Source organism: Leucoraja erinacea, chromosome 31 (genome assembly GCF_028641065.1).
Source record: "Leucoraja erinacea ecotype New England chromosome 31, Leri_hhj_1, whole genome shotgun sequence".
Classification (NCBI taxonomy): domain Eukaryota; kingdom Metazoa; phylum Chordata; class Chondrichthyes; order Rajiformes; family Rajidae; genus Leucoraja; species Leucoraja erinaceus.
In genome coordinates, this window is record NC_073407.1 from 12,322,039 (window position 1) to 12,349,623 (window position 27,585).

The following is a 27,585-nucleotide window of genomic DNA, read 5'->3' on the forward strand; positions in this document are numbered from 1 at the left end:
CACTGGAGTCGGTGCAGAGAAGGTAATTTACAAAGAAATAGCCGGGACTGGTAAAATTGTAGCTATGAATGAAGCTGGAATAGGCTCAGGATGTTTTCGTTACAAACAAAGGAGGCTGGGGAGAATGGAATGTATAAAATTCTGTAGTGTCTTACACGGAGAAAATAGAAATAATCTTTTTGAAGATTCAGGAGACATAGAGTCATACAGCATGGAAAACAGGCCCTTCGGCCCATCTTGACCAGGTCGACCAAGATGCGCATCTACACTACTCCCTGTCTGCGTTTGGCCCATATTTATTTTACAGAACCATGCGCATGAGGCATTTTTATGGACGCACCTAGAACTTTTAACTATTAACTGATTTTGGAGAGTAAAATGCAACGAAATTTCGTTCAAGGTGCACTGTGTCTAGGTGTATATCTGAATGACAATAAAGTTTTCATTCAGTTTTCATACATTCATACATTCATTCATTCAATCATTCATTCATTCATTCATCCCTTGAAACCCTTCCTATACATGTACCTGTGCAAATGTCTTTTAAATGTTGTGTGATAGTAATTGCCTCAACTAACTCCTCTGTCAGCTCGTTCCATATACCCACCGCCTTTCAGATTCCAATTTCTCCCCTCACCTTAAACCTATGTCCTCTGGTTCTTGATTCCCATAATCTGGGCAAAAGATTGTGTGCATTTACCCAATCTATTCCCCTCATGATCCTATATACCTCTGTAATATCACGCCTCGTCTTCCTGCGCTTCAAGGAATAAAGTCCTAGCCTGCTCAGCCTCTCTCTATAGCTCAGGCCCTCGAGTCCTGGCAGCATCCTTCTAAATCTTCTTTGCTCCCTTTTCAGCTTAACAACATATTTTCTATAACAGGGTGACCAAAACTGAACATAATATGCCCAATGGGGCCTCGCCAATATCTTGTACAACTGTAACATAACATTTCAAATTCTATACTCAATATTCTGGCTGATGAAGGCCAATGTGCTGACGGCCTTGTTGACCATCCTGTGATGCCACTTTCAAGGGATATGTACCTGCACTCCTTGATCCTTCGGCTTCATAATATTAACCAGAAACCTGCCATTCACTATGAAGGTCCTGCCATGGTTTGACTTCTCAAAATGCAATACCTCGAACTTATCTGTATTAAACTCCATTTACCATTTCTCAGCCCACCTGCCCAACTCATCAAGATCCTGCTGCAATTTTTGATAACCATCTTTGCTATCTACATTGCCACCAACTTTCCTGTTATCCGCAAGCTTACTAATCATATCTTGCACTTTCCCATCCAAATCGTTGATAATGACCACAAACTGCAATGGGCCCAGCGCTGATCTATGAAGCACACTACTCGTCATTGGCCGCCGGTCCTAAAAACAAACTTTCACCATCACCCTCTACTCCCTTTCATGAAGCCAATTCTTTATCCAGTTGGGGTAGTCATTTCTGGTTCCCAGGCCTTTCTTTGCAGCTCTTCGTAAATAGAGGCTCAACATTAGCTCCCTTCCGGTTCCTCACCCATGTCTAACCATTCATGTATCTCACGGTTCCTGCAATTTATTCTCCAGCTTCCCACAATGTCTTTGGATATATCTGATCAGGCCTGGCAGATCTGGGTGGCACCTTCTCTCCCCCTCTCTCTCTCTCTCACTCACTCCTTCTCTCCTTCATCTCCTTCCCTCCTTCTCCTTCTTTCTCTCTCTCTCTCTCTCTCTCCCTCATCTCTCTCCCCTTCCTCCTCTCTCTCTCCCCATTCCCCATTGTGAGATGGAGGGAGAGGGAGAGAGAACGAGATTGGGATCCTTCTTCGGACTGATTTTTTTAATGTGTAGGAAGGAACTGCAAATGCTGGTTTAAACCGAAGACAGACACAAAAAGTTGGAGTTGGTAGAGTTGCTGCCTTACAGCACATGCAGGGCCGGAGACCCGGGTTCGGTACCGACTACGGGTGCTGTCTGTATGGAATTTGGACATTCTCCCCGTGACCTGCATGGATTTTCTCTGAGATCTTTGGTTTCCTCCCACATTCCAAAAGACGTAAAGGTTTGTAGGTTAATTGGCTTGGTATAAGTAGGTATGTTACAAAACCTACCCGAATCGTCGATGGGAATCTGCCCCCAGGCCGTGTGTGTGATTTTGGCGCTGTTTAGAGGGGGCGGGTTTAAAACGCGATTTTTACTAGGCTGTTGCAATCGAAAATGTTCAGCCTAGTAAATCATTAACGGAAAATCGCTGAAAGACCCCGTCGCAAAAGGTATTATTAGTTTTTATGGCCTTGTATAATAGTTATAGTAGTTTAAAAACCACTCTCTCAACCCGCGACCTCTCGCAGCCCCAGGGTTTTATAAAGCAAACAATTAAAGGTATGTACCTTATTTTTACATTAAAAGGGGCTTCTTAAGAACCCTGTATATAAAGTTTTCTATAGCGAATAGTTCATTTTGGGCTCTTTATATCCCGCAGTATTTTTCTGGGCATTTGAGGGCACAAATCCACTGCATTGTGAACGTTCTAAACCAGCGCGTTCACAGGATCCCACTAGAAAGCCGATTTAAATTGACTTTAATTTACAGCAATTGAACACTAAATTCCTTCCATTTGGCCTATAAATTGATGTAAATGAGATTTAAAAATCAGGTTTTATTGTGAATTATTTGTGAATATTATTTGGACACTTAGGCTATTTAAAAATGTTAATCATTTATTAAGAAATGGATAGATGTTTAGATCTAGTAATTGAAGTTTGAAATTAGCTACAATTGGGTAACTAACTAATTATATGCTTTAATTTCAGGTCCTCCAAGTAAGATTATTTTATATTTGTTTCAGAATGGTTCAATCTATGATAACTGAAAATTTCATTCAGTTCTCTTAATTTTTAAGAAGGTTATGGGCTTTTGACTGTCCTCGATCACAGCTTTTTTGTTATTTCCATAGAAAATCAATAGGGAACAAGATGCTAATTTCCGGGTATGAAAATGGCCATAACTTTTTTATTACTTGAGATATGAAAGTGAATTAGGTGTCAAATTAAACTTATTGTTATGCTTTATCTGATGGGATAAATTGCTGACTTGATTTTTTAAATCTCAAAATTTTGTAACATTGCTAGTATAAGTGTAAATTGTCCCTAGTGTGTAGGATAGTGTTAATGTGCAGGGATCCTTTGCCCAAATGGTCTGTTTCTACGCTGTATCTCTAAAATAAAGTAAACTAAAACTACAGACTTTGAGCTGATGTTTCAACCACTTTCAATCACTTCAAGACAGCCAAAGCAACTAAAAAAGGTTGATGCATGTTAAGCACAATTTACATTGAGCAAGTTCAGTTTATTTGAATCTTCCATGTTGGTCAGAAATAATTTCACAACATCTGAACCAGATGGAAATTATTTGTGAGGTTTTACAGTTTTTATTTGTTTGCAATTGTTTGAGGCGGCTCTTCAAGCCAAGCTTGCTGTATATAGGCTAGTAAAGGGCACGTTTTAAAAGCTTTTACACATTAATATTGCATTTAACAAAGATCTGAGCAGTGGACATGAATAATATAAATAATTCAATATAGATTTTAGAAACTATTTTAAATAATTAAACGGAAACATTTGTTTGTGCGCAAATTAGTTTAAGCAGAAACTCAAAAAAATAAGCTGACTTAAAAAAAAAGCATTACAATTTCAAATACAACTTCAGCCCAGATTCTCAATTGCATCTGAACAAGTAATTCTGCATCAGTACCAACAGTTGGAGTATGTTGTAATGCGGTTTTGAATATAGTTCTTTCAATTGTGTTCAAACAGCCACAGGTCAGCATATAATTTTTTAAATGCTCAAAAATTGTAATTGCTGGAATTTGGCTGGTTCTGAGGATTCATTTGGTAAAGTGCTTATTATAATTTACAAGATCATTTTTCTTTCTATCTGTGGCTCTTCAGTTAGAGAATGCTACTGCTGAACCAACTTTGGACTTATGTACCACGTGCCAGCAAGGTAATTTGGAAAACAAGTTACTTTGTAATAGGAACTGCTGGAAACCTTTCTCTCCGGCATCTTTTAATTGAAAGGTTTTCTTGAAATAGCTCCCCATGGTTTATTTGTTCCTCTACTCCACTCACTATCGTCCCATTTGCCTTTTTCTGTTGAAATGCCAATTTTACGAAATGTCAATTTTTATAGTCCGTTTGAAAGACCAATTTCTGTGGGTAAACCCCTTAGACAAATAGAGCATGAAATAATATTAACCTGGGAGTTGTTGGGATCGGTTTGATAATGAGTTGGATATCTACCACCGCCTTTCTTGTTGCACCTCAATTTTTTCTGGATTATGTCCCGTTTTCCACTGGTCTGCCCAGGAGACCAAATCATCTATACATCTTGCTGGAGTCTGCGACTCTCCTCCTCGTGGCCAGCCTCCTGCACCATCACTGATCATTATATATTTGGGCGGCAAGTGGTAGAGTTGCTGCCTTACAGCACTTACAACAACAGAGACCCGGGTTCTATCCCGACTACGGGTGCTGTCTGCATGGAGTTTGTACGTTCTCCCCGTGACCGCTTGGGTTTTCTCCGAGATCTTCGGTTCCCCCCCCCCCCCCCCCACTCCAAAGACGTACAATTTGTAGGTTAATTGGCTTGGTATCAAGGTAAAAACATTGTACCTGGTGTGTGTGAATTTGCTAGGCATGGCTCGAGAATGGAGGTTAGGTGGAAAGTTTAATGATGGCTCCAGAAGCTTCACAGGTGCTAATTGTTGCAGGTGTATCTGGACTAATGTGGAAAAGAAACTCTGAGTTATATCGTTAGTCACAGAGAAATGGCATGGTAGATAGGAAACGGAAGGCCCAGATGTTGAGGATCGTGGGATAACTGGTGGGAACCTACCAGAGGAACCAATTTATTCTGGAATGTTGATGCCCTGCACAATGACTGGGCCATCCACAATGAAAGTATTATTAAAGAGAGAATCCAGATTGTGGAGATTTGTTCTGTTCACAGAACTAATCTCTGTTCAAAGTACAATGACCACGGGTGAACATTAAGAACAACAGAGGAAGACGGCTGACTTTGGTGCCTTCCCTCACAGTGGGAAACTTTGATTCTGCTGTGTGGGGATGTTTTATGTTGGACTCTATCGTGTGTTGTGTTCTTTATTTTAATTGTATGGCTGTATGGTGAACACACATTTCACTGTGCCAACTGGCACATGTGAAAATAAATGTATCTTGCCTTATCTTGTCTTGACATCCGCTGAATTACTTGTCAAACCTTGGAATACTTTTGATTGTCTCTGACTATTTGAAGCCTTAAAACATTTAGCGTTATTAATATGAAAAACCTAAAACACTTGAAAACAGTTAACTAAATGGACACGTCTTTACAACTGAAGTAAACAAACACCTTCATCTCTCCTGGTTGTTGTCATCCATTGAATTGAATGGCAACCCTGTCCCTGCATCAGGTCCAATTGTTTGAGTAGAATCCTCAAGTTGTGGCTAATGACTGTAACTCTGTATCCCCTTGCTGGTTTTAGCACCAGAGTGCAGTTGCTAAGCAGCATGGAAACAGGCCCTTTGGCCCATCTCGCCTCCTCCGACCAAGATGCCCCATCTAAGCTACTCCTATCTGCCCGCGTTTGACCCATATCCCGCTAAACCCTTCCCATCTACGTACCTGTCCAAGTGTCTTTTAAATGCTGTTACAGTATCTGCCTCAACTGCCTCAGTTTCTGCCTCAACTGCCTTCTCTGGCAGCTCATTCCATACACCCACCACTCTCTGAGTGATAAAGTTGGCCCTCAGGTTCCTATTTCCCCTCTCAGCTTAAACATCCCCTTCTCTTGGTAACAGACTCTGTGCATTCACCCTATTCCCCCCTTGATTATAAGTCCTGACCCTCTCTCACCAACAACACCATGTTCCCACATGCTTATTAATGCACCTAGTTCATTCATCTTAGTTGTCAGGTCCCTAAATTAGATGCAGGTTTGCCTTCCAATTTTTCCATGTGCCGTATCATCACCATGTCTGCACTGCCTACTAGACTGACTTAGTTCCCTTCCATTGAGGCACAAGAAACTGCAAATGCTGGAATCTGGAGCCAAAAAAAACAAACCACTGAAGAAGCTCAAAAAAAGCTCAAAAAGCCCAAAACGTCCATTTCCCTCCAGAGATTCTATCTCACCTGCTGAGTTCCTCCAGCACATTGGGGTTTTTTTTGCCCTAGTTTCCCTTCCTCAATATATTGAATCTTGCCTTGAACTATAGATTTAGTCTATCCAATCCCCTTGGTTTAAAACCTTCTCAACAGCTCAAGCAAGGTTGAGGACTACATGCGCTGTCCACAATGTCCTAAGCTTCTCGGCTGCACCACAGCGAGTCCAATGCAATGGAATCAGTCAGGAGCTGCGGGTGGAAGCACATCCTGCTCTACGGGAAGTCTCCCTGATCTGCCAGATATTGTCGGAAGCGCATTCCACAGGTCCAGGTTTTCATGCCTTCAACTATACATTTACTCTATCACTGATCCCCCTGACAAATTGGTTTAAATTTCAGGAGGTGAACTCTTCTATTGCAAAATCACATTAAAATAAATAAATAAATAAATAAAATAAAAATAATAATTTATTTGTCCTTCGAACATATAAGTATCCATTTGAACGAAATATTGTTCCTCACGGGGCTGAGGTGCAAGGTGCACAGTGGTTGATATTGATGTAAGGTGCCAGTGCAGCGTGTGTGTGTGTGTGTGTGTGTGGGGGGGCAGCAGGATGCTCATCATGTTCCACGTCCTGGTGGTGCTGGCCTTGATGCTCCGGTACCTCATGACGGAGGGCAGAGGGACAAAGAGTCCATGGGAGGGGTGGCAGCAGTCATTTATAATGTTGGAGGCTTTTCGGAGGCATCTTTTGTTGAAAATGTCCAGAATGGATGGGAGAGGCTCCCGATTATTCTCCGCTGTGCTGACTAATCGCTGCAGGGTCTTCCTGCCTGATGCGGTGCTTCTCCCGTACCAGATGGCGATGCAGCTGGTCATGACGCTCCCTATGGTACCTCTGTAGAATATAGAGTGGATGGGTGGGGGAAGCCTCGCTCGTTTCAGACTCCTGAGGAAGCACAGTCTCTGCTGAGCCCTCCCGGCCAGGTGTGTAGTGTTTAGAGACCAGGAGAGGTCATCAGCGAGGTGCACCCCTAGGAATTTGATGTTCATCTTATGGAAACAATCTGGGCCAGGTATAGGTAGATTTAGGGCAAGGATTATCTAGAAACTTTAAGAAAATTCTTAGAAGGTTCACTGATAGTACGAGGAAGTTTCACCAGGGATAGGACCAAACCCTCTCCACGATGGAGCCATTGATGTGCATAAGGGGAAGGGGGGGGGGGGGGGGGCTGCGTTCTCCTGAAGTCTACAATCATCTCTTTGGTCTTGGTGACGTTCAGAGACAGATTGTTCTCTTCTCATTTCACTCAGAAAACTGAATCTGTTTAATGAGTGAAGGAAATAAAGATTACGACCAAAACTAAAGTAACATCTCCTGATAAGAGCAGGGTAATTTTACTGAAAAAATGCAATGAAAATGAGCTCAGTCATTAGAATAAGTGAATTTTAAGGTTAATGTGGATAATGTGAGGTTATCCATTTTGGGTGGGAAAAAGGAAGGGGAGATGCAGCGAGACCTGGGTGTCATGGTACACCAGTCATTGAAAGTAGGCATGCAGGTGCAGCAGGCAGTGATGAATGCGAATGGTATGTTAGCTTTCATAGCGAAAGGATTTGAGTATAGGAGCAGGGAGAACAGGGTCTTGGCAGACCACACCTGGAGTATTGCGTACATTTTGGGATCTGAGAAGAGGGGAGTGCAGAGGAGGGGGGACAGAGATCATTGGATAAGTAGGAGATGAGAGGATCTTATAAAGTTTTTGGAATCTGAAGAAGGAACGGATTTTTAGGGTTAACTTTTTCACACAAAGGGTGTGTGGAACAAGCTGCCAGAGGAGGTAGTTGAGGCAAGGATTATCTCAACATTTAAGAAACAGTTAGACAGGTACACGGATAGTACTGGTTTAGAGGGATATGGACCAAACATGGGCAGGTGGGACTAGTGTAGCTGGGCCATGTTGGCCGGTGTGGACAAGTTGGGCCGATGAGCCTGTTTCCGCACTGTATCACTCTATGAGTCTATGCCAGTGTAATTACATGTCCCTGACTGTCAACAGAATTATCTCATCGTCACTACCCAGGCTGAGAATAACGTCAACCAGGATTCCGTTCACTGAACTCCAGTAAACTGACCTCGTGTTGTTGAAAAGTGATTCGACTTGATTCACTTTTCTAGATATCTTGACATCAGGAGATCTGTCTTTTTGCGAATATCTTCATTCTCCCTGACACATTTCTTTTGGCATAAAACTTCCCAAATGGCACTGACGCTAATTCAAATTCATTTGCTGTCAAATTTTCAGCCTCACATGTCTGATAAATTATAGCCCTTATTTGCTTGCTGCGCATTTATGTTTTACAAACCCCTTTTCTTCCTCAATGGTGTTATTTAACCCTGAGGCTGCATTCCTGACCTCGCTGGGATTGGCGACTAACACAATCTCAAGGACTGCTTTGCTAAATAAGGTCAGGTCATATAACGTGTAGGAAAGAAATCTAGATGTTTAGGATGGAACTGCAGAAGATGGAAAATGGAAGGTAGACAAAAATGCTGGAGAAACTCAGCGGGTGCTGCAGCATCTATGGAGCGAAGGAAATAGGCAACGTTTCGGGCCGAAACCCTTCTTCAGACTGCTATCTAGATGCTGGTTTATGCCAAAGAAAGACACACTATGCTGGAGTAACAGCAGGTCAGGCAGCATCTTTGGAGAAAAAGAATAGGTGATGATTCGGGTGGGGTCTGAAGAAGGGGTCCGACCCAAACTGTCACCTATTCTTTTTCTCCAGAGATGCTGCCTTACCTGCTGTTACTCCAGCACTTTGTGTCTATCCAGATCAGCTCATGGTAATTCTCAGTACCTTAGGATCTTCACTGGTAAAGTCAAATTAGTTTTCTCTCTTTCCCAGTTCTGATGAGGGGCCTTCAGCTAAAAACATGAACTCTGTTTCCATTTCCACAGATGCTGCCTAACCTTCTGAGTGTTCCCGGCATTTTCTGTCTGCCTATTATTTTGAAACTGGAACCCAACGTTAAGATTAACTCTGTTTTGTTCAAATCATTTCTGTCTACAAATTGTGAAAACAATCCTGAAGTGAAGATTATCTCTCATGCTCTGTTTGACAAATTTGCTTGCTTTTAGCATAAACCAAAAAAAATAAAATGTGTTTTTATCTTGCAGCGAGTTTGCAAAGGAAAGGGAAAGGGTGGAGAACAGACGGGCATTTCTAAAACTAAGAAGACAACAGCAGGTAGAGCAAGAGTTCAACAGGTATCTGCGTTGGATCCATATAGCTGGTGAGAATATAGCTGATGTTGATTCTGTGCAAAAGTTCATAACCTCACATTTGTATAACCACCATATGTCGTGTGCAAGATCCTTGTGCCACACTTCTACTGTGCTGATCACCCATGGAAACATAAAAACATAGAATAATAGGTGCAGGAGTAGGCCATTCAGCCCTTCTAGCAAGCACAGCCATTCAATATAATCATGCCTGATCATCTATAATTAGTATAATTTTTTTATTTTTTTTTCTCTCTTTTTTTTTTCACACAGAGAGTGGTGAATCTCTGGAACTCTCTGCCGCAGAGGGTAGTCGAGGCCAGTTCATTGGCTATATTTAAGAGGGAGTTAGATGTGGCCCTTGTGGCTAAGGGGATCAGAGGGTATTGAGAGAAGGCAGGTACGGGATACTGAGTTGGATGATCAGCCATGATCATATTGAATGGCGGTGCAGGCTCGAAGGGTCGAATGGCTCCTACTCCTGCACCTATTGTCTATGTTTCTATGTTTACCCCATCCTGCTTTTCCCCCATATCCCTTGATTCCTTTCGCCCTAAGAGCGAAGATTTCACTTCAAGTGTCATTTTACGGATTTCTGCAATGTAACTTTTTGGGGGAGATGATGAAGATAGAAGTGAATAAAACAAAGGATCAACTGATTCCACTCCTTTGTCAATTGCTGTTCACTTCCAGGCAGGAGGAACATCCAGAAGAGGACACACTAATAACCCCATGGATTTCCTCAGTTTTTACTGATAAAAGCTGATCTCAAAGACCTACTTGAAAATGTATAGCTGGGACATGTTGACCTACACCGGCCAACGTGTCCCAGCTGTACTATTCCCACCTGCCCGCGTGTGGTCCATATCCCTCCAAACCTGTCCTATCCATGTACCTATCTAACTGTTTCTTAAACGTTGGAACAGTCCCTGCCTCAACTACCTCCTCTGGCAGCTTGTTCCATGACCCGCCACCCTATGTGTGAAAAAATGACCCCTCCGATTTCTATTAAATCTCTTCCCCTTCACCTTATACCTTTGTCCTCTAAACTCACACTAAATGTTATTCCCTTTTCATGTTTCTATACACGGTAAATGGCTCGATTGTAACATGTATTGTCTTTCCGCTGACTGGATAGCACGCAACAAAAAGCTTTCGCTGTTCCTCGGTACACGTGGCAATAAACTAAACCGAACTGAACTGATAATTTATTTGTAAAAGGGAGACATAAATGCTGGAGAAACTCAGCGGGTGAGGCAGCATCTATGGAGCAAAGGATCTGAGGAAGGATCTCGACCCGAAACGTCACCTATTCCTTCGCTCCATAGGACCTGCCTCACCTGTTGAGTTTCTCCAGCATTTTTGTCTACCTTCGAGTTTTCCAGCATCTGCAGTTCTTTCTTAAACGTTTATTTGGAAAATGTAATTCAATGTACTGATTCAGCATTACTATCAAAGGTTACAACACTGCACTCTGCCTCTTCACTCTGTAAATTACTTTGAGAAATGTTTTGACATGCAGTTTGACAAAAGGCAATTCGACGAGAAGTGAAATCCATGTAAATATTAAAATGCCAGATGCTGATGAGTGCAAATCAAAACATGTCACCTTGATAAGCGGAGCAGATCTTTATTAATAAACGCAGAGGATGCTAGGAATGCTCAGCAGGTCAGACAGCAACTGCGGAGAGAGAAACTGAGTTTCGGGTCAAAGACATTTTAGTGGGACTGGGAAGAAATCACATCAAAACAGCATCAGGTTGCAGAGAGTGTGCTGGAGTGATGGATAGGACAAAGGCAATAACTTTGATACAGTTAGGCCAGAATGGTACCAGAGATGATTGTAAAGGAAGTCACTTGGTTGATGGGTAAATTAAGGAGAGAACCTTGACCATTGTTTGTAAAAGCCATTAATCCTACTCTAATTTTCTTTGATGGGTTTTACACTGTTTAAATGGACTAGAATTACCATTTTCTTACTTTGTTTTCCTTGTCTCGTTTAGAGGAGGTCATGCTGGCAGAGGAGGACAAAAATGCAGAAGACAAGTGTGCTTTGGATGGTATGTACACATTGTTACTTGTAGCCGTAAAGGATAGAGAACTCACAGTTCTTTGGCTAATGCCCAATAGCCCTTTGAAAGATTTTATGCCCCGTTCTGTTACGTAATGGAGAACACCTTTTTCAAAGTTTCTGGAGAAAATGAATGGGTGATATTTCGTGTCGGAACTCTTCTTCAGACTGAAAGTGGTTGGGGTGGGGTTGGGGGGGGGGGGGGGGGGGGGGGGGGGGGGGGGGGGGGGGGGGGGGGGGGGGGGGGGGGGGGTGGTGATGATGGGCCAGAATAAACTGGTGGCGAGAAAAGGCCAGAACTAATCAGAGTTGGCAACCGATGGCCTCAGGAAAGGTGGACCTCAGGAAAGGCCATTGTTGGCTGGGGAAGGTGTGGTAACGAGAGGGATACCTGGATGCTAACGGTGGAACTGGTCAGGATGCCTAGGGTGGGGGATGGGGGGTGGGAGGGGGGGGGGGGGAATGCAGGAGATACTTGTAATTAGGGAAAGTAACATTCATGCCACTGGGTTCTAAGCTGCCCAAGCGAAATATGAGGTGTGTGTAGGTTTGTGGCTGGATCTGGAGGGAGTTGGATGTGGGTGGAATAAAATGGGGTGAGATGTGAGGTTAGTGCAAATGGGTGTTCAATAGTTGTCACAGACTCTGCGGGTCGGAGAGCCTGTTTCTGTGCTGTACGATCGTATGACTCTAAGACTCCAGGAGCTGCAGTGACATCTGGCCAGTGTTTGACGGTCAGGATTCACAACAGGTGGCATGGTAGCCGAACCAGATCCTCTCGATACTCAGTCCATGTATTTTCCAGGTCAGTGACTGCTTAGCAAACACAGTGGTTAATACTGTCTGACAATTTCCACCCAAGGCAACGGCACTTTGCCAGTCACTTCCTATCACATGAACTAACATCAACAAAGAGTGCCCACTGAGCCTGTGATTTTCAGGACCATACTGGGTAGCACTACTGACAGGCTCCCAAGAAACTCCTGATATGAGCGTTAAAATAAAATTGAATGTTAATATAATTGGGAGTAACTTTGAAAATTAAATCACTTTTTAAACCCCTTACACAGTGTTTGTCTGTGTTGACAAAAATCATAGTGTCATAGAGTGATACAGTGTGAAAACAGACACTTCAGCCCAACTTGCCTACACCGGCCAGCATATCCCAGCTACGCTAGTCCCGCCCAAATCCCTCCAAACCTGTCCTATCCATGTACCTGCCTAACTGTTTCCTAAATGTTGGGATAGTCCCAGCCTCAACTACCTCCTCTGGCGGCTTGTTCCACACACCCACCACCCTTTGTGTGAAAAAGTTACCCCTCAGATTCCTATTCAACCTTTTCCCCTTCACCTTAAATCTATGTCCCCTGCTCCTCGATTCACCTACTCTGGGCAAGAGACTCTGTGCATCTACCTGTGAATCCCTGAATGAATGTCAGACAAAAAGAGGTAGCTCATATTTGTGTTCTTAAACAGATCGACTGGTGCTAATTCATGTTGAAGTATCTCCTGTTGCTCACAGCTGCCCACTTTTGAGAGATATAATTGCATGCCAATCATATTAGCCATCACTCTATCTCTTTCAAGAGCAGAGCCCATTATAGTGGCTTGTGTGTTTCCTCTTCAGAAGCACAATTCAGCCGTTGAATGAAGGGAACGGTTAGGTGTCAAGGATAGAATGTGCCACTTTTGCGATTGATGAATTCAAAAGACAGATTCAGGAGAGAAAAAAGAATTGTGTGAATCGTCACCATATCCAGTGGTTTCTGGATTCCAAGAACACTTATCTAGTGTTCAAAGGGTTGTGTAATCTCAAGGCGATATTAATGTGATACATATAAGTACCATCTTGCACCTGCCATGCTTTAATACCAATTGGAAGTAGTAGATTTATCCAAACACTAAATGAGCCAGAACTTCTTGGAAAAAATACTTCATTACGGATTATGGTAGATAGTTAAAAATTTCAGAAAAGTCTATCACGTGAGTGACTTAGCTTTACACCTCAATACTGAATAGTTAATACTTGCTCTGCGTTGCAGGATAAGTAGAAACTGTGTTCCATCAGTTGACAATAGAATGTGATGAGCTTGATAAATGTTGTACCTCTGAATTGGAAGCTGCATATCCTACTACAGGAAAACGAATCTTGAGCATAGAAACATAGACAATAGAAACATAGAATAGTAGGCCATTCGGCCCTTCAAGCCAGCACCGCCATTCAATATGATCATGGCTGATCACCCACAATCAGTATCCGTTCCAGCTTTCTCCCCATATCCCTTGATTCCGTTAGCCCTAAGAGCTGCCTCTATCTCTCTCTTGAATATATCCAGAGAATTGGCCTCCACTGCCTTCTGTGGCAGAGAATTCCACAGATTCTCAACTCTCTGGTTGAAAATATTTTTCCTCATCTCAGTCCTACATGGCTGACCCTTTATTCTTAAACTGTGACCCTTGATTCTGGACATCCCCCAACATCGGGAACATTTTTCCTGCATCTAGCCTGTCCGATCCCTTAAGAACTGTATATGTTTCTATAAGATTCCCTCTCATCCTTCTAAATTCCAGTGAATATAAGCCCAGTCGATCCATTCTTAACTCTGATCTCATCAACCACCGATTCATTGGATGGATCAAGTGCTCAGCATGCGATATGAAGGTTGTGCTTGGCTCTTGATGTTGCAGTGATTCTTGATTGTTCACAGTTTTGAAGAGAGCAACGACAAAAAAGAGTAAGAATGACCTGATAAATGCTGAGGAGGGAGAAGATCACTTCACAGACATTTCCTCAGTGGGTGAGTGCAAACTCTTCCAGCTCTTCGTATTTAATTTTGTTTGGCTACGAGTCAGCCTTGTATTTACAGTAAAAAACATTTTACAGCCAGAGAGTTGGAGCTAGGCAAGTCTCCGAGAACCCGTCTTCAGCCAGATGTGCTAAACATGGCTCCTTCTGCTCTGCCTCCCGATTCAGTCTCCGTTGCAGAATGCCAAACTCAGCTACTCGAATATTTCATGTTCAGTGGTTCTAGCAAAATATTTATTTCTAGCTAGTAGCGTTTCTTGTATTTAGTAATGAGATCAACTGTCTGCCTCGATGTTGTTAAACTGGAAACGATGCAGAGAGGCTTCACACGGATGTTGCCAGGATCCGAGGGCCTGAGCTATAGGGAGAGGTTGACCAGTCTCGGACTCTATTCTTTAGAGCGCAGGAGGATGAGGGGTGATCTTATCATAATCATAATCGTAATTTATTAGCGTGTTTTGCCACATATACGAGGAATTTGGTTTGCCGTACAGTCATAACAAAAAAGCAACACGACTCACAACTACATAAAAATTGACATAAACATCCACCACAGCGACTCCTCCACATTCCCCACTGTGATGGAAGGCAATAAAGTAAATCTTCTTTCCTCCTTTCCTCCCGGTTGGGGGAATAGAACCATTCGCAGCCGGCTTTCGAGGTCCCGCGTCGCGGGAGGTCTAAGCTCCCGCATCGGGATGGTTGAAAACTCCTGCGGCTTGGAGTCCCCGAAATCGGTCCCCTAACCAGGGACAGCGTGCTCCATGGTGTTAAAGTCCACAGCTCCCGCAGGTTGGAACACCAACGGCCAAAGGGATCGCCCGTTAAACTCCTGCAGGCTCCACGGTTTTGGAGCTCTAGAAGCCCCAGAGAAGAGGCCGCCAACCCCACAATGTTAGGCCGCAGTGCGGACGGAGATACAACACGGAAAATGCATCTCCGTCAAGTTAAGAGATAAAGAAACTTTCCCCAACCCCCCCACATGATACAAAACTAAAGATAAACTAAAACATACATTTTACAACAAACTAAAAACATAAAGAAGGAAAAGCGGAAGACAGACCGTTGGCGAGGCAGCCATCGTACCGTCGCCCCCTGGTGGTGTATAGTGGTGTATAAGATAATGAGAGGAATAGATACGGTAAATTCATAGTCTTTTACCCAGAGTAAGAGAATCAAGAAACATTGGACATAGGTTTAAAGTTAGGGGGGAAGGATTTAATAGGGGCCTAAGGGGCAACTTTTTTTACACAAAGGGTGACAGGCATATGGAATGAGCTGCCAGAGCAGGTAGTTGACACAGGTACTATCAAAATGTCTATAAAGCATTTGGACAGGTACATAGACAGGATAGGTTTAGAAGGATATGGGCCAAATGCAGGCAGGTGGGAGTAGTGCAGATGGAGCATGTTGTTCAGCGTGGGCAAGTTGGGCAGAAGGGCCTGTTTCCAAGCAGTATGATCCAAAGACTCGGTGGCCAGCTTTCATTGCCATTAGTCAATAAATCCATTGGAATGGGACGAACAAGGCAGGAGGGAAGGTGTTCAGTTTAGAGGTGGTCCAGGTTTTACTTGGGAAATCTGAAAAGATTACAAGAAGTGATTGGCTACTGATCCATCCCATGTGGTTTCATTGATTGCTAAGAACAGCCAATCTTTAAACTAATCTTCTATTTATCTTTTTGGGTCTGAAATCCTTCCTCCAGTCATCTCTATTTAACTGCCTTCCTGTTTCAATAACTCTCCCACTGTCTATTGTTTACCTCAATTTCTATCTTTTTACCTGTATTTCTAGCTCGCCTCATGCTCATTTCCCATTCTCACTGTTTTTTTTCCTTTACCTTTTGTTTTAGCTTTCCCGCCTTCCTCAAGGTTTTGCTCCTTTTAATTCTCTGACTGCATTCAACTTTGTCATCTTTCTTTATTCTCCTTCTTAATTTCACCTTCCCTGTTTAATTTCCTGGACTTGTCTCCCTAGCTGAATTCTGTTTAGTTTAGTTTAGTTTATTATCACATGTACTACAGACAATAGACAATAGGTGCAGGAGTAGGCCATTCAGCCCTTCAAGCCAGCACCACCATTCAATGTGATCATGGCTGATCATCCCCAATCAGTTGCCCGTTCCTCCCTTCTCCCCATATCCCCTGACTCCACTATCTTCAAGAGCCCTATCTGGCTCTCTTTTGAAAGTATCCAGAGAACCGGCCTCCTCCGCCCTCTGAGGCGAAGAATTCTATAGATGCACAACTCTCTGTGTGAGGTGCAGTGAAAAGCATTTGTTCCGTGCTATCCAGTCAGTGGAAAGACAATACATAATTACAATCAAGCCACTTACAGTGTACAGTTGCATGATAAGGGAATAACGTTTGGTGCAAGGTAAAGCCAGCAAAGTCTGACCAAGGCTAGTCCGAGGGTCACCAATGAGGTAGATAGTAGTTCAGGACTGCTCTCTCAGTGTGGTCGGATGATTCAGTTGCCTGATAACAGCTGAGAAGAAACTCCCTGAATCTGGAGGTGTGCATTTACACACTTTTATATCTTTTGCCCGATGGGAGAGGGGAGAAGAGGGAGAGGCCAGGGTGCGACTGGTCCTTGATTATACTGCTGACCTTGTCAATGGAAGGGAGGTTGGTTTGTGCGATGGTCTGGGCTGTGTAGACAATGCGCTGCAATTTCCTGAGATGATTGGGATAGTTGATCATGCTTTGGTGAAACTAGCTTGAGGAAGAGTTTGAGTGGATTGTGATGGAGATCAGGCGAGATCAGGTTAATTAGATCCCAACATGTGGACAAGTTGCAACCTCCGTCATTCTGAAAGAATAAACAAAGGCATTGGAGGAAGGGGTTTGTCCTTGTTCACTGGCAATGACTGCATAGACATCAGTAGTCAGTTATAAATCACCTTTGAACATTTGATTTCACTGAACTGAAGAAATGGATATGGATAGAATTGGCAACTCAAATGGGAATGCAAGTAACCAAAGATAAATTTCATCTTTAATCTCCCAGCAACATCAGGGTGGGTCTCAACCAGAAACGTCGCCTATCCATGTTCTCCAGAGATGCTACCTGATTCCCCGAATTACTCCAGCACCTTGTGTTATAAAGATAATATCCATATTGTACACCATAACATAAATAGTTGTTCTAACATTAATTAATATTGCGAATGCGAAAAATATTGCAAATTAATTTCTGTCATTATTTTTAAATAATGTGGTCCAGAGCATTCTCCCTAATCTTCCACAGAAAATGTTCCTGCCTCATAACCATAATTGTCACAAGTGCTACCTACTGCTACTGTAAATTAGTTGTACCTATTACATTAACCCTGAAATTGGGGGATTTTTCTTTTCAGACAGAATATCTATATAAAGAGAGTGACATCACTCCATGTAACAGCACATTACACAAGTCATATATTTTAATGAAACAATCTATTGCAACAAAAGGTATATAAGTAAAGAGATTTCCTGCCATTTGTAGCGGCCAGTGTGAACAGGTTCTCGTTACGACGTATGAAATGTTGTGATCTTTAAGTGACAGAGCAACAGAACTGTACAGAACCTGTATGCTATTCAAGAGTCAAGAGGAGTGAGAGTGTTTCATGGTCATAGCACCAGGAACAGAATAATTACATTCACTCGCCTGTGGTCAGTCCACCTTGGCCCACGCAATCTTCTGGTTGCCAAACATTTTTTTCTTTCCATTCCCAAGCTGACCTTTCTGTCCTGGGCCTCCTCCACTGTCAGCGTGAGACCACATGCAAATTGGAGGAACAGCACCTCATATTTTGCTTGGGCAGCTTATAACCCAGCGGCATGAATATATTGATGTCTCGAACTTCAATTGACCCTTGCATTCCCTCTCTCTCCGTCCCTCCCCCAACCCAGACCTCTTGCTAATTACACCATTTGTGTTCTTTCGTTATCACCTCGTCCTCAACCAACAATGGACCGTTGTGGGCTCCACCTTTCCCGAGTCATCAAAACAGGCCCTGCTCTGTTCTGTACCTTCCCATACCTCCAGTGTCTCCCTTCCTGACCCTCAGTCTGATGAGGGGTCTTGTGCCGAAATGTTACCTATTCCTTTTCTCCAGAGATGCTGTCTCACCCATTGAGTTGCTCCAGCATTTGTAGTTACTTCTTACACATAATTAAATGCCTCTTGCTGCAGCTTTACAGGCATATAAACACAGCCACGGAACAAATAAAAACACTATAAACCATAATACTATAAATTATTAGTTACACTAGATAATAAGTCTTATTTGTTTGAAAATAAATATTCTCCAACTTGCCATTAGCCAGCTGTGACAGTCTATTCACTCGGTTTACAGATAGAAGTACTAGCAGGAGTAGTTACGCAGTGTGATTTCATCTCCCTCACTGGCAGAGCAGCTAACATGTTCACACAGAAGTGCTGGGTGTATTATTTTAACAGTGTCGTCAACCTGTCCATTCTAGTGGGTAATATCTGTGGCATACAAGGGATCATGTGTGAAACCGTGAGTGCTGACAAAGGAAGTGGCATTGATGCGACATTACAATGCTGAACAGATTTTACTTTAATGCCCATGGATCTAAATATTTAGACCTAGCCAGACACTTAGTGGGAATTCCCAAAAGATATTCCAGCCTAGACACAAAATGCTGGATTAACTCAGCGGGACAGGCAGCATCTCTGGAGAGAAGGAATGGGTGACGTTTCGGATCGAGACCCTTCTTCAGACTGATGTCAGGAGAGGGGGGCGGGCCAAAAATAGAATGTAGTCGGAGACAGTAAGAATAGTGGGAGAACTGGGAAGGGGGAGGAGATGGAGAGAGAGGGAAAGTTAGAGAAGTCAATGTTCATACCTCTGGGGTGTAAACTACCCAAGCAAAATATGAGGTGCTGTTCCTCCAATTTGCGCTGGGCCTCACTCTGACAATGGAGACTGAGGCCCAGGACTGAAAAGTGAGATTGGGAATGGGAGGGGGAGTTGAAATGCTGGGCCACCGGGAGATCAGCTTGGTCAAGATGGACTGAGCGGAGGTGTTCAGCACCGAGCCTGCGCTTGGTCTCGCCGATGCAGAAAAGTTGACACCTGGAACAGCGGATACAGTAGATGAGGTTGGAGGAGGTGCAAGTGAACCTCTGCCTCACCCTGAAAGACTGTTTGGGTCCTTGGATGGAGTCGAGGGGGAAGGTAAAGGGACAGGTGTTGCATCTCCCCTACAGTTGCAGAGGAAATTACCCGGGGAGGAGGTGGTTTGGATGGGAAGGGACGAGTTGACCAGGGAATTTCGGAGGGAACGGTTTTTGCAGAATGCAGAAAGGGATGGAGATGGGAAGATGTGGCCAGTAGTGGGATTCGTTGGAGGTGCCGAAAGTGTTGGAGGATTATATGCTGCACATAATCCTCCAGCATTTTTGCCACTTTCAACCTTCGATTTAAACCAGCATCTGCAGTTCTTTCCTACACAATGATTCCATTGTGGATATCAATGCCACCCACTAACGACTTAGTGCGCTTTGCTTTGTTCCACGAGGCAAGAACTATTGATCTGTTGGAGTGTGGTCCATTTTTCACCAAAATAGATAGAGACTGCCAGTGTAGTGAGGAACTGCTTCTCTCCAGAGATGCTGCCTGTCCCCCTGAGTTACTCCAGCATTTTGTGTCTATCCTCGGTAGAGACTACCAGTTAGGCTATGCTACACAAGAGGAATGCATACCCAAGCTACCTGTTGCTGCATTTAATACATTTTAATCCGGTGACCAGTTCCAATTTTCAAATGTTACCGAACGTCACGTAGATATTTACAGCAAGGTTTCCCCACCTCCCACCTCCTCCATAACCCGCAGCTGGACAAGTGGGCTGAAGATTGGTTAATGGAGTTTAGTGCGGATGAGTGTGAGGTGTTGCACAGGGCCTACACTGTGAATGGTAAGGCCCCAGGGAGTGTTGTAGACCAGAGGGATCTAGGAGTGCAGGTACATAGTCCCCTGAGAGTGGTGTCTTAGGTAGATAGGATGGTCAAGAATGTTTTCAGTACGTTGAGCTTCACCAGTCAGGGTAATGAGTTTTAAAGTTGGGATGTTATGTTACAGTTATACAAGACACTAGTGAGGCCACATTTGGAGTATTGTGTTCAGGTTTGGTCACCTTGCTGTAGGAAGGATGCTGTTAAGCTGGAAAAAGTGCACGGAAGATTTAAGAGGATGTTGCCAGGAATTGAGGGGATGAGCCACAGGCAAGGACGTTGATCCTTGGAGTGCTGGAGACTGTGGGGTGATCTTATAGAGGTGTATAAAATCATGGGGAATACATAGGGTAAACACACAGTCTTTTACTGACAGTAGAAGAATCAAGAATCTGAAGACATAGGTTTAAGGTGTGAGGAGGAAGATTTATTTAATCTCCTCTCAATCTCCGACCCTCCAGAGAAAACAATCCAAGATTATCCAACTTATCCTTACAGCTAATATCCCATAATCCTGGCAGCATCCTGGTAAGCCCGCACCCTCTCCGAAACCTCCACATCCTTCCTGTAAGAGAGTGACCAGAACTCCACACAAAACTCCAAATGCAACCAAAGCAAAGTTTTATTAAGCTGTAACATGATGTTCAGACCCAATGCCCCGACCTATGAAGGCAAGCATACCAGATGCCTTCTTTTACATTTACTGATGTTGTCGCTTTCTGGGAGCTATCTCGTTACGCCCAAGAACCTTCTGTATATCAATGTTGTTAAGGGTCATGCCATAAATTTGGGTTGATTGAAGACCGAATATAAAGACATCAAAATGGGATGGATGACTGTGGTTTGTACCTCACTCCGTTCTTGTTACTAACCCTGGGTCAGGGTCAGGAGAAGAACAATACATATTCTTTGATACTAAATATCACTCGCACCAGAGTTACTCACACTGGTTTAGTGAATAGTTGTCTTGTAGTCAGTTGCCCTTTCTCTTCAATAGATCCCCCATCTGACACGTCATAGGGCAACTTGCATAAACTCACACTTACGTCGGCAATTCTTTAAGCCCACTGTTTTATTTCCACGTTGCGGGCCTCAATAGCCTCGGCAGCAGCGCGCTACTGCGCATGTGGCTATTTCTTCAAGCCAGTCAGCTGATCTCGTGGATGCTCCCACTCATTCCCCGCGTCTGAGCTCCCAGCTGGTCTCTGCTTCGAATAGTAAATTTACGCCTGGACTGCAGTACTTCTCTGTAATCTTTAATGACCAGCTGAAGGATCAAATGGAGTTGTGTTTAATGTCATCCACATCTTCAACTGCACAACACTCTGCTGGTACTGCACTGGGTGCAGTGCGGTGTCCTGGCCTCTCAAGCCCTCCTAATGGCCCTGTCCCACTTAGGAAACCGGAACGGAAACCTCTGGAGACTTTGCGCCCCACCCAAGGTTCCTGTGCGGTTCCCGGAGGTTTTTGTCAGTCTCCCTACCTGCTTCCACTACCTGCAACCTCCTGCAACCTCCGGGAACCACACCGAAACCTTGGGTGGGGCGCAAAGTCTCCAGAGGTTTCCGTTCATTTTTCCTAAGTGGGACAAGGGCATTAGGTGTTTGCTTTGTTGTAGTTGTTTAGATTCCCGCACAACATGGGCGGCACAATGGTGCAGCAGTAGAGTCGCTGCCTTCCACCGCCAGGTTCGACCCTGACTCTGGCCGTTGTCTGCACGGAGTTTGTACATTCTCCCTGTGACCACTTAGGTTTTCTCTGGGTGCTCCGGTTTCCTCCCACACTCCAAAGACTTGTGGATTAATTGGCTTATGTAAATTGTCCCTAGCGTGTGTAGTATAGAACTAATATACGAGGTGATCGCTAGTCGGCATGATCTCAATGGGCCGAAGGGCCTGTTACCATGTTGTATCACTGAACTAAACTAAACTAAACTAAACTAAACTAAACTAAACATTTACAATGTGTGAAATGAGAAGAGATTCTCTGGTAAATTCCACTTATAGTGATCTGTACAGTGCTCTCCCGATGATCTTTTATGGTGTATCAATTAGACTAAGCCTTGTGAAAAAAGCGTGAAGTGGTGTGAGTTTAGGAGAGGCATGGATGAAATCTGAGCAGCATTGAGATGGGAAAAGGCAAATTTACAAATATGGATGAAACTCTCATTTGATTCTGAGTGACTTTCTAAAAATAGGCCAGTGCTGATTTAAGCTGGCAAGTTATTTTCCTGACAGTGTGCTTTCTATAATACTTAGCTGCTTGCCTTTGTCAGTTTAATTTGAGCCTGACAGCTATTGAAGACACAGTGGGTTGCCTTAACCTACTTGATAAAGCTGTGTTACCATGTTCATTAAAAACAGAATATTGGTGATATCAGAAAGATGATTAAGCACCAACCGAGAATTATTTTTTGACAGTTCTGATTTGACCTTAAGCTCCCTATTGAAACTGCATTTACGTTAAAAGCTGTTATTAAAAGAGTAACCATGTCTTTGGGCTGCACTGGCACATAAGCAGTAGGAGGTATTTTTCACATGATACTTGACATGAATGCATGATAAGAACAGCAGGAATACCTGATATCCAGCTGTGCCAACAAACAATTCACAGGTCCAGTCTCCAATTGTGCCAAGTTACCAAATCTCAAGCTCAGTAGTAGCTGGAGGAACCACGATAGACAACACATCCCTGATTTAAGGAAGAGGACAGAGTATAAGATCGGCAGAGATTTAAGCTAATGTTTTAACAGTTATTCCCACGTTGAAGGAATCATATCCATTGACGTTGACATCAGCGTTGATGCCAGTCTTGGTATCTCTCTCCAAGGAACTGCAAAGTAGTCATTAATTGGAAAAGAAGAATAGAAAAGAAGGGTGGATTAGTTAAACAAGGAAAACTTTTAGATGGGGAATCAATGCCTGCTGCGGCTTACCTCTATGTACATGGACTGGTTCCACCAAATCCTACTGACAAAAATGTGATTACATTCCCCAATCATTAATAAGAATCATGCTGCACAGAAGCAGGCTCCATGGCACATCATGTACATGCCATACATTGAGTACTAGTCTGAAGAAGAGTCTCGAACCGAAACATCACCCATTCCTTTTCTCCTTTTCTCTTCCTGTCCCGCTGAGTTACTCCAGCATTTTGTCACTATCTACATTAATCACATTTTCCAGCATTTGGCCCAACTGCTTTTTTTATTTGCAATTCAAATGTCAAAGGTCCCATTCCTGTGCTTTATTCCTGCGCTGTGCTGTCATCTCGATATATCTTATGAGAGTTATGAGTGTGTCTGCCTCCGCAATCGCTCCGGCAGTGTGTTCCAGACCACCCTCAAATCCACTTTAAGCCTTCTGCCTCTTAAACCCATGGCCGTTCATTTTATAAACTTCTGGAATGGGGAAAGGTTTTTCCTTGTTCATCCTGTCTACTTGCCCCTTCCAAGTTTGGATACCCCAGTCAAGTCCCCACTTTGTCACCTCTGCTCCAAAGAACAGAGTTGTCACCTCTGCTCCAAAGAACTGGGGTTACCTAGCCTCTCCTCGTAACCCCAACAGTCCATCTCAGGAAACATCTCGGTGAATGTTGTATGTTGTGGCAACCAGTGTGCATGGTTCCAAATGTGGTCTAATCAGTGTTTCAGAAATGTTCACCATTCAAGTCAAGTCAAGTTTATTCATCACATGCACATACGAGATGTGCAGTGAAATGAAAAGTGGCAATGCTCGCGGACTTTGTGCAAAAAGACAAACAAACAAACAACCAAACAAACTACAAACAGAATGGAACAGAATCATATTCTTTTACATATTAAATATTGTGGGCGGAAGGAAAAAGGGAAAAAAACAGCAATTTAAAAACAAGCAGTAGAGTGGTACAGTAAAGTTAGTCCCTGGTGAGATAGGAGTTTATAATCCTAATCGCCTCTGGGAGGAAACTCCTTCTCAACCTCTCCGTTCTCACAGCACGGCAACGGAGGCGTTTGCCTGAACGTAGCAGCTGGAACAGTCCGTTGCATGGGTGGAAGGGGTCTCCCATGATCTTATTGGCTCTGGAGTTGCACCTCCTGATGTATAGTTCCTGCAGATGACCTCCCTCCCTCTTCTATTCCGTGCCCTACTCAAAGAAGACCAATATCTCACAAGCTCACACAAGGATCCTTCAACTTGCACACTGTTCCTTCCCTTGCCTTATTTATTCTCCTACTTTTCTGTAGTTATAAGATGCTTAGGGGCTGTTCCCCTGTGATACACAGACATTTCTCTCTCAGGTAACCACTGCAGCATCTAAGCCACTATTTTCTGCTGCCTTTTCTCTCATGCTTTTGTTCGCCATCCAACATTTCCACCTGTCTCTGGATAGATCTGCTCGATTGCTGGTATGGATGGACTTGTCTCATGGGCTGGACACCCATACGTAATCCCTTCTCCATAGGCGAGTCCTTCAAAGCTGTAATTATATTTTTATGTTTTATGTTTTAGCTCTATTAAGAAAGTATTAAAGGATTTTCCCTGGTCCCCGTTGTGAGGGAGAAACTCTTTGATATCTCAATGCACCTTTAATGCATCTAATGCATTCTGCAGTCTTATTCGAGGTCTTCATGATCTGATGCAATTCCCTTCCCCATGTCCAGTAAAAGACAATATCGTCTTTTATCTTTTCTACTATGTAAGACAAAACCACTTGATCACAGACCGCAAACTCCTCTTCCCATTGTGTCTGCTGCATAAACAAGTTTCCTATCTGGAAACCCAGAGGCCCGAATGCCTTTATTCACTGCGCTGTTTATTTTCTCGAAGGAAACACCAGCCCGCTGCCTCCTGGCACATGTCCAAATGTTATCTCAATGGGGCAAACATCTTACTGGTGGACAATATTCAGAATCGAGCAGTGTGTTCAATATTACCATTTTATTGATAAGTCAAATCACTATTTCTAAGATAGAGCTGCAGATTCAAGCTGACCACATAGTACTGTAGTTAGGAGCTTTCAACAGAGAACCACACCCCTTGTGTGGCTTACGTACACTGAGAATATCCACTTCGAACCAATTCTATGCTCTAGACATTACACTTTTGAGATACAGCGCAGTAACAGGCCCTTCAGCCCACCGAGTCCATGCCGACCAACGATCATCCCATTCGCTAACACTATCCTGCACAATTTGTTTACAACTTACCAAAGCCAATTAACGTACAAACCTGTACGTCTTTGGAGTGTGGGAGGAAACCGGAGCACCCGGAGAAAACCCACGCGGTCACAGGGAGAACGTGAAGAAAGCGAACGGTATGTTAGCTTTCATAGCAAAAGGATTTGAGTATAGGAGCAGGGAGGTTCTACTGCGGTTGTACAGGGTCTTGGTGAGACCACACCTGGAGTATTGCGTTCAGTTTTGGTCTCCAAATCTGAGGAAGGCCATTATTGCCATAGAGGGAGTGCAGAGAAGGTTCACCAAACTGATTCCTGGGATGTCAGGACTGTCTTATGAAGAAAGACTGGATAGACTTGGTTTATACTCTCTAGAATTCAGGAGATTGAGAGGGGATCTTATAGAAACTTACAAAATTCTTAAGGGGTTGGACAGGCTAGATGCAGGAAGATTGTTCCCGATGTTGGGGATGTGCAGGACAAGGGGTCACAGCTTAAGGATAAGATTGCCACTTTCATTTCACTGCACATCTCGTATGTGTATGTGAGAAATAAACTTGACTTGACTTGACTTGACTTGAGGGGGAAATCCTTTAAAACCGAGATGAGAAGAACTTTTTTCACACAGAGAGTGGTGAATCTCTGGAACTCTCTGCCACAGAGGGTAGTCGAGGCCAGTTCATTGGCTATATTTAAGAGGGAGTTAGATGTGGCCCTTGTGGTTAAGGGGATCAGAGGGTATGGAGAGAAGGCTGGTACGGGATACTGAGTTGGATGATCAGCCATGGTCATATTGAATGGCGGTGCAGGCTTGAAGGGCCGAATGGCCTACTCCTGCACCTAATTTCTATGTTTCTATGTACAAACTCTGTACAGATCGCACCCGTAGTTAGGATTGAACCCCGGTCTCTGGTGCTGCAAGGCAGCAACTCTACCGCTGCACCAATGTGCCGCCCCAATTTAACATGAAACAGTTGGTCTCCTGTAATATTGGTTGGGCACCACTTTAAGAACTTTAAGATAAGTTGTAATATCCATGATCTTGAGAGACCGTGGGCCGACCGGTCTTGGACGCCAACTGCAGCCACTTCCCGTAGCGGGGCTTTTCCCGTTGGTGAACGTTGGTGAATGTTGTATCCGGCCAAAAGCCAGCCGGCTGAAGGGCAGGACTCAGAAAAGAGCAGCTGAAGCCATTTGTCGAGGAGTTGTAAATAGGCCAGAAAGATAAGAAGCCAGAGAGATGTTGGCACAAAAGCCTTCAGGCCATCAATGCCGGGCACAACATTGCCTTGGGTTAAAAGGTCACGTGTGGCCCCAGGGGACCGCTCAAGTCGCAGGTAGTGAAGGACATGGTGGGGTTTGAGAGTGGATGGAGTGAACCGTATTGGGCGAGATTTGCATGCAGCATGCTCAGCTGATTTCCACCTCTATAAGACTGCACATTTTGTGAAGAATGTTTTTTTTTTCCTTTTTTAAAAAAAAGAGCTGCACTCTTTCTTTTTTTTAAAGGACCTGGAGCGGACCCGAAGCCTGCAGCAGTTTCTGTAGATGACGCCAGCAGCAGTTAGTGTTACTTTCATTATTTCTGCATCTTGTCACCAACATTTCATGTTCAGCTTTTTTTGGAGGCGGGGGCACGCATGTGACTTGTTGACGGGATAAGAACTTACTAACATTCAAATCACTTTGACCACAACACAGTAGCTCCACTTTATCAGCCTAAGTTCCCTTCTGTGGTCATAGCTCAGAATGTTCCCCTGCCTGAAAGACAGCATGGCCCTTCAGCCCACCAAGCCCTTCAGCCCAGCCATTCATCATCTACTCAAACTGGTTCTGTCAACCCACTTCCGCCTTCACTTCCTGCACATAACCATATAACCATATAACCATATAAGCATCAGGGGCAATTTACAGCGGGCCAATGAACCTGCAAACCCACACGTCTTTGGGATGTGGGAGGAGACCGGAGCACCCGGAGAAAACTCACACGGTCACAGGGAGAACGCAAAAACTCCATACAGACAACACCCGAGGTCAGGATCGAACCCATGTCTCTGGCGCTGTGAGGCAGCGGATCTACTAGCTGATTTCCTTTCAATGATTGATCATTTTCAAAGTGTTCGAGTCTTGCAAG

At 43.8% G+C, this 27,585-nt stretch overlaps 1 protein-coding gene across 1 annotated transcript in view; it reads left to right on the forward strand.

Moving 5' to 3' along the window:
* Window positions 1-27,585, forward strand: part of cacna1ba (calcium channel, voltage-dependent, N type, alpha 1B subunit, a) — a 494,356-nt gene that overhangs the window by 337,052 nt on the left and 129,719 nt on the right. The window contains exons 10-13 of the mRNA XM_055659954.1: window positions 9,349-9,464; window positions 11,457-11,513; window positions 14,233-14,322; window positions 26,961-27,014. Coding sequence (XP_055515929.1) covers window positions 9,349-9,464; window positions 11,457-11,513; window positions 14,233-14,322; window positions 26,961-27,014 — 317 coding nt within the window. The remainder of the gene's footprint in view (window positions 1-9,348; window positions 9,465-11,456; window positions 11,514-14,232; window positions 14,323-26,960; window positions 27,015-27,585) is intronic.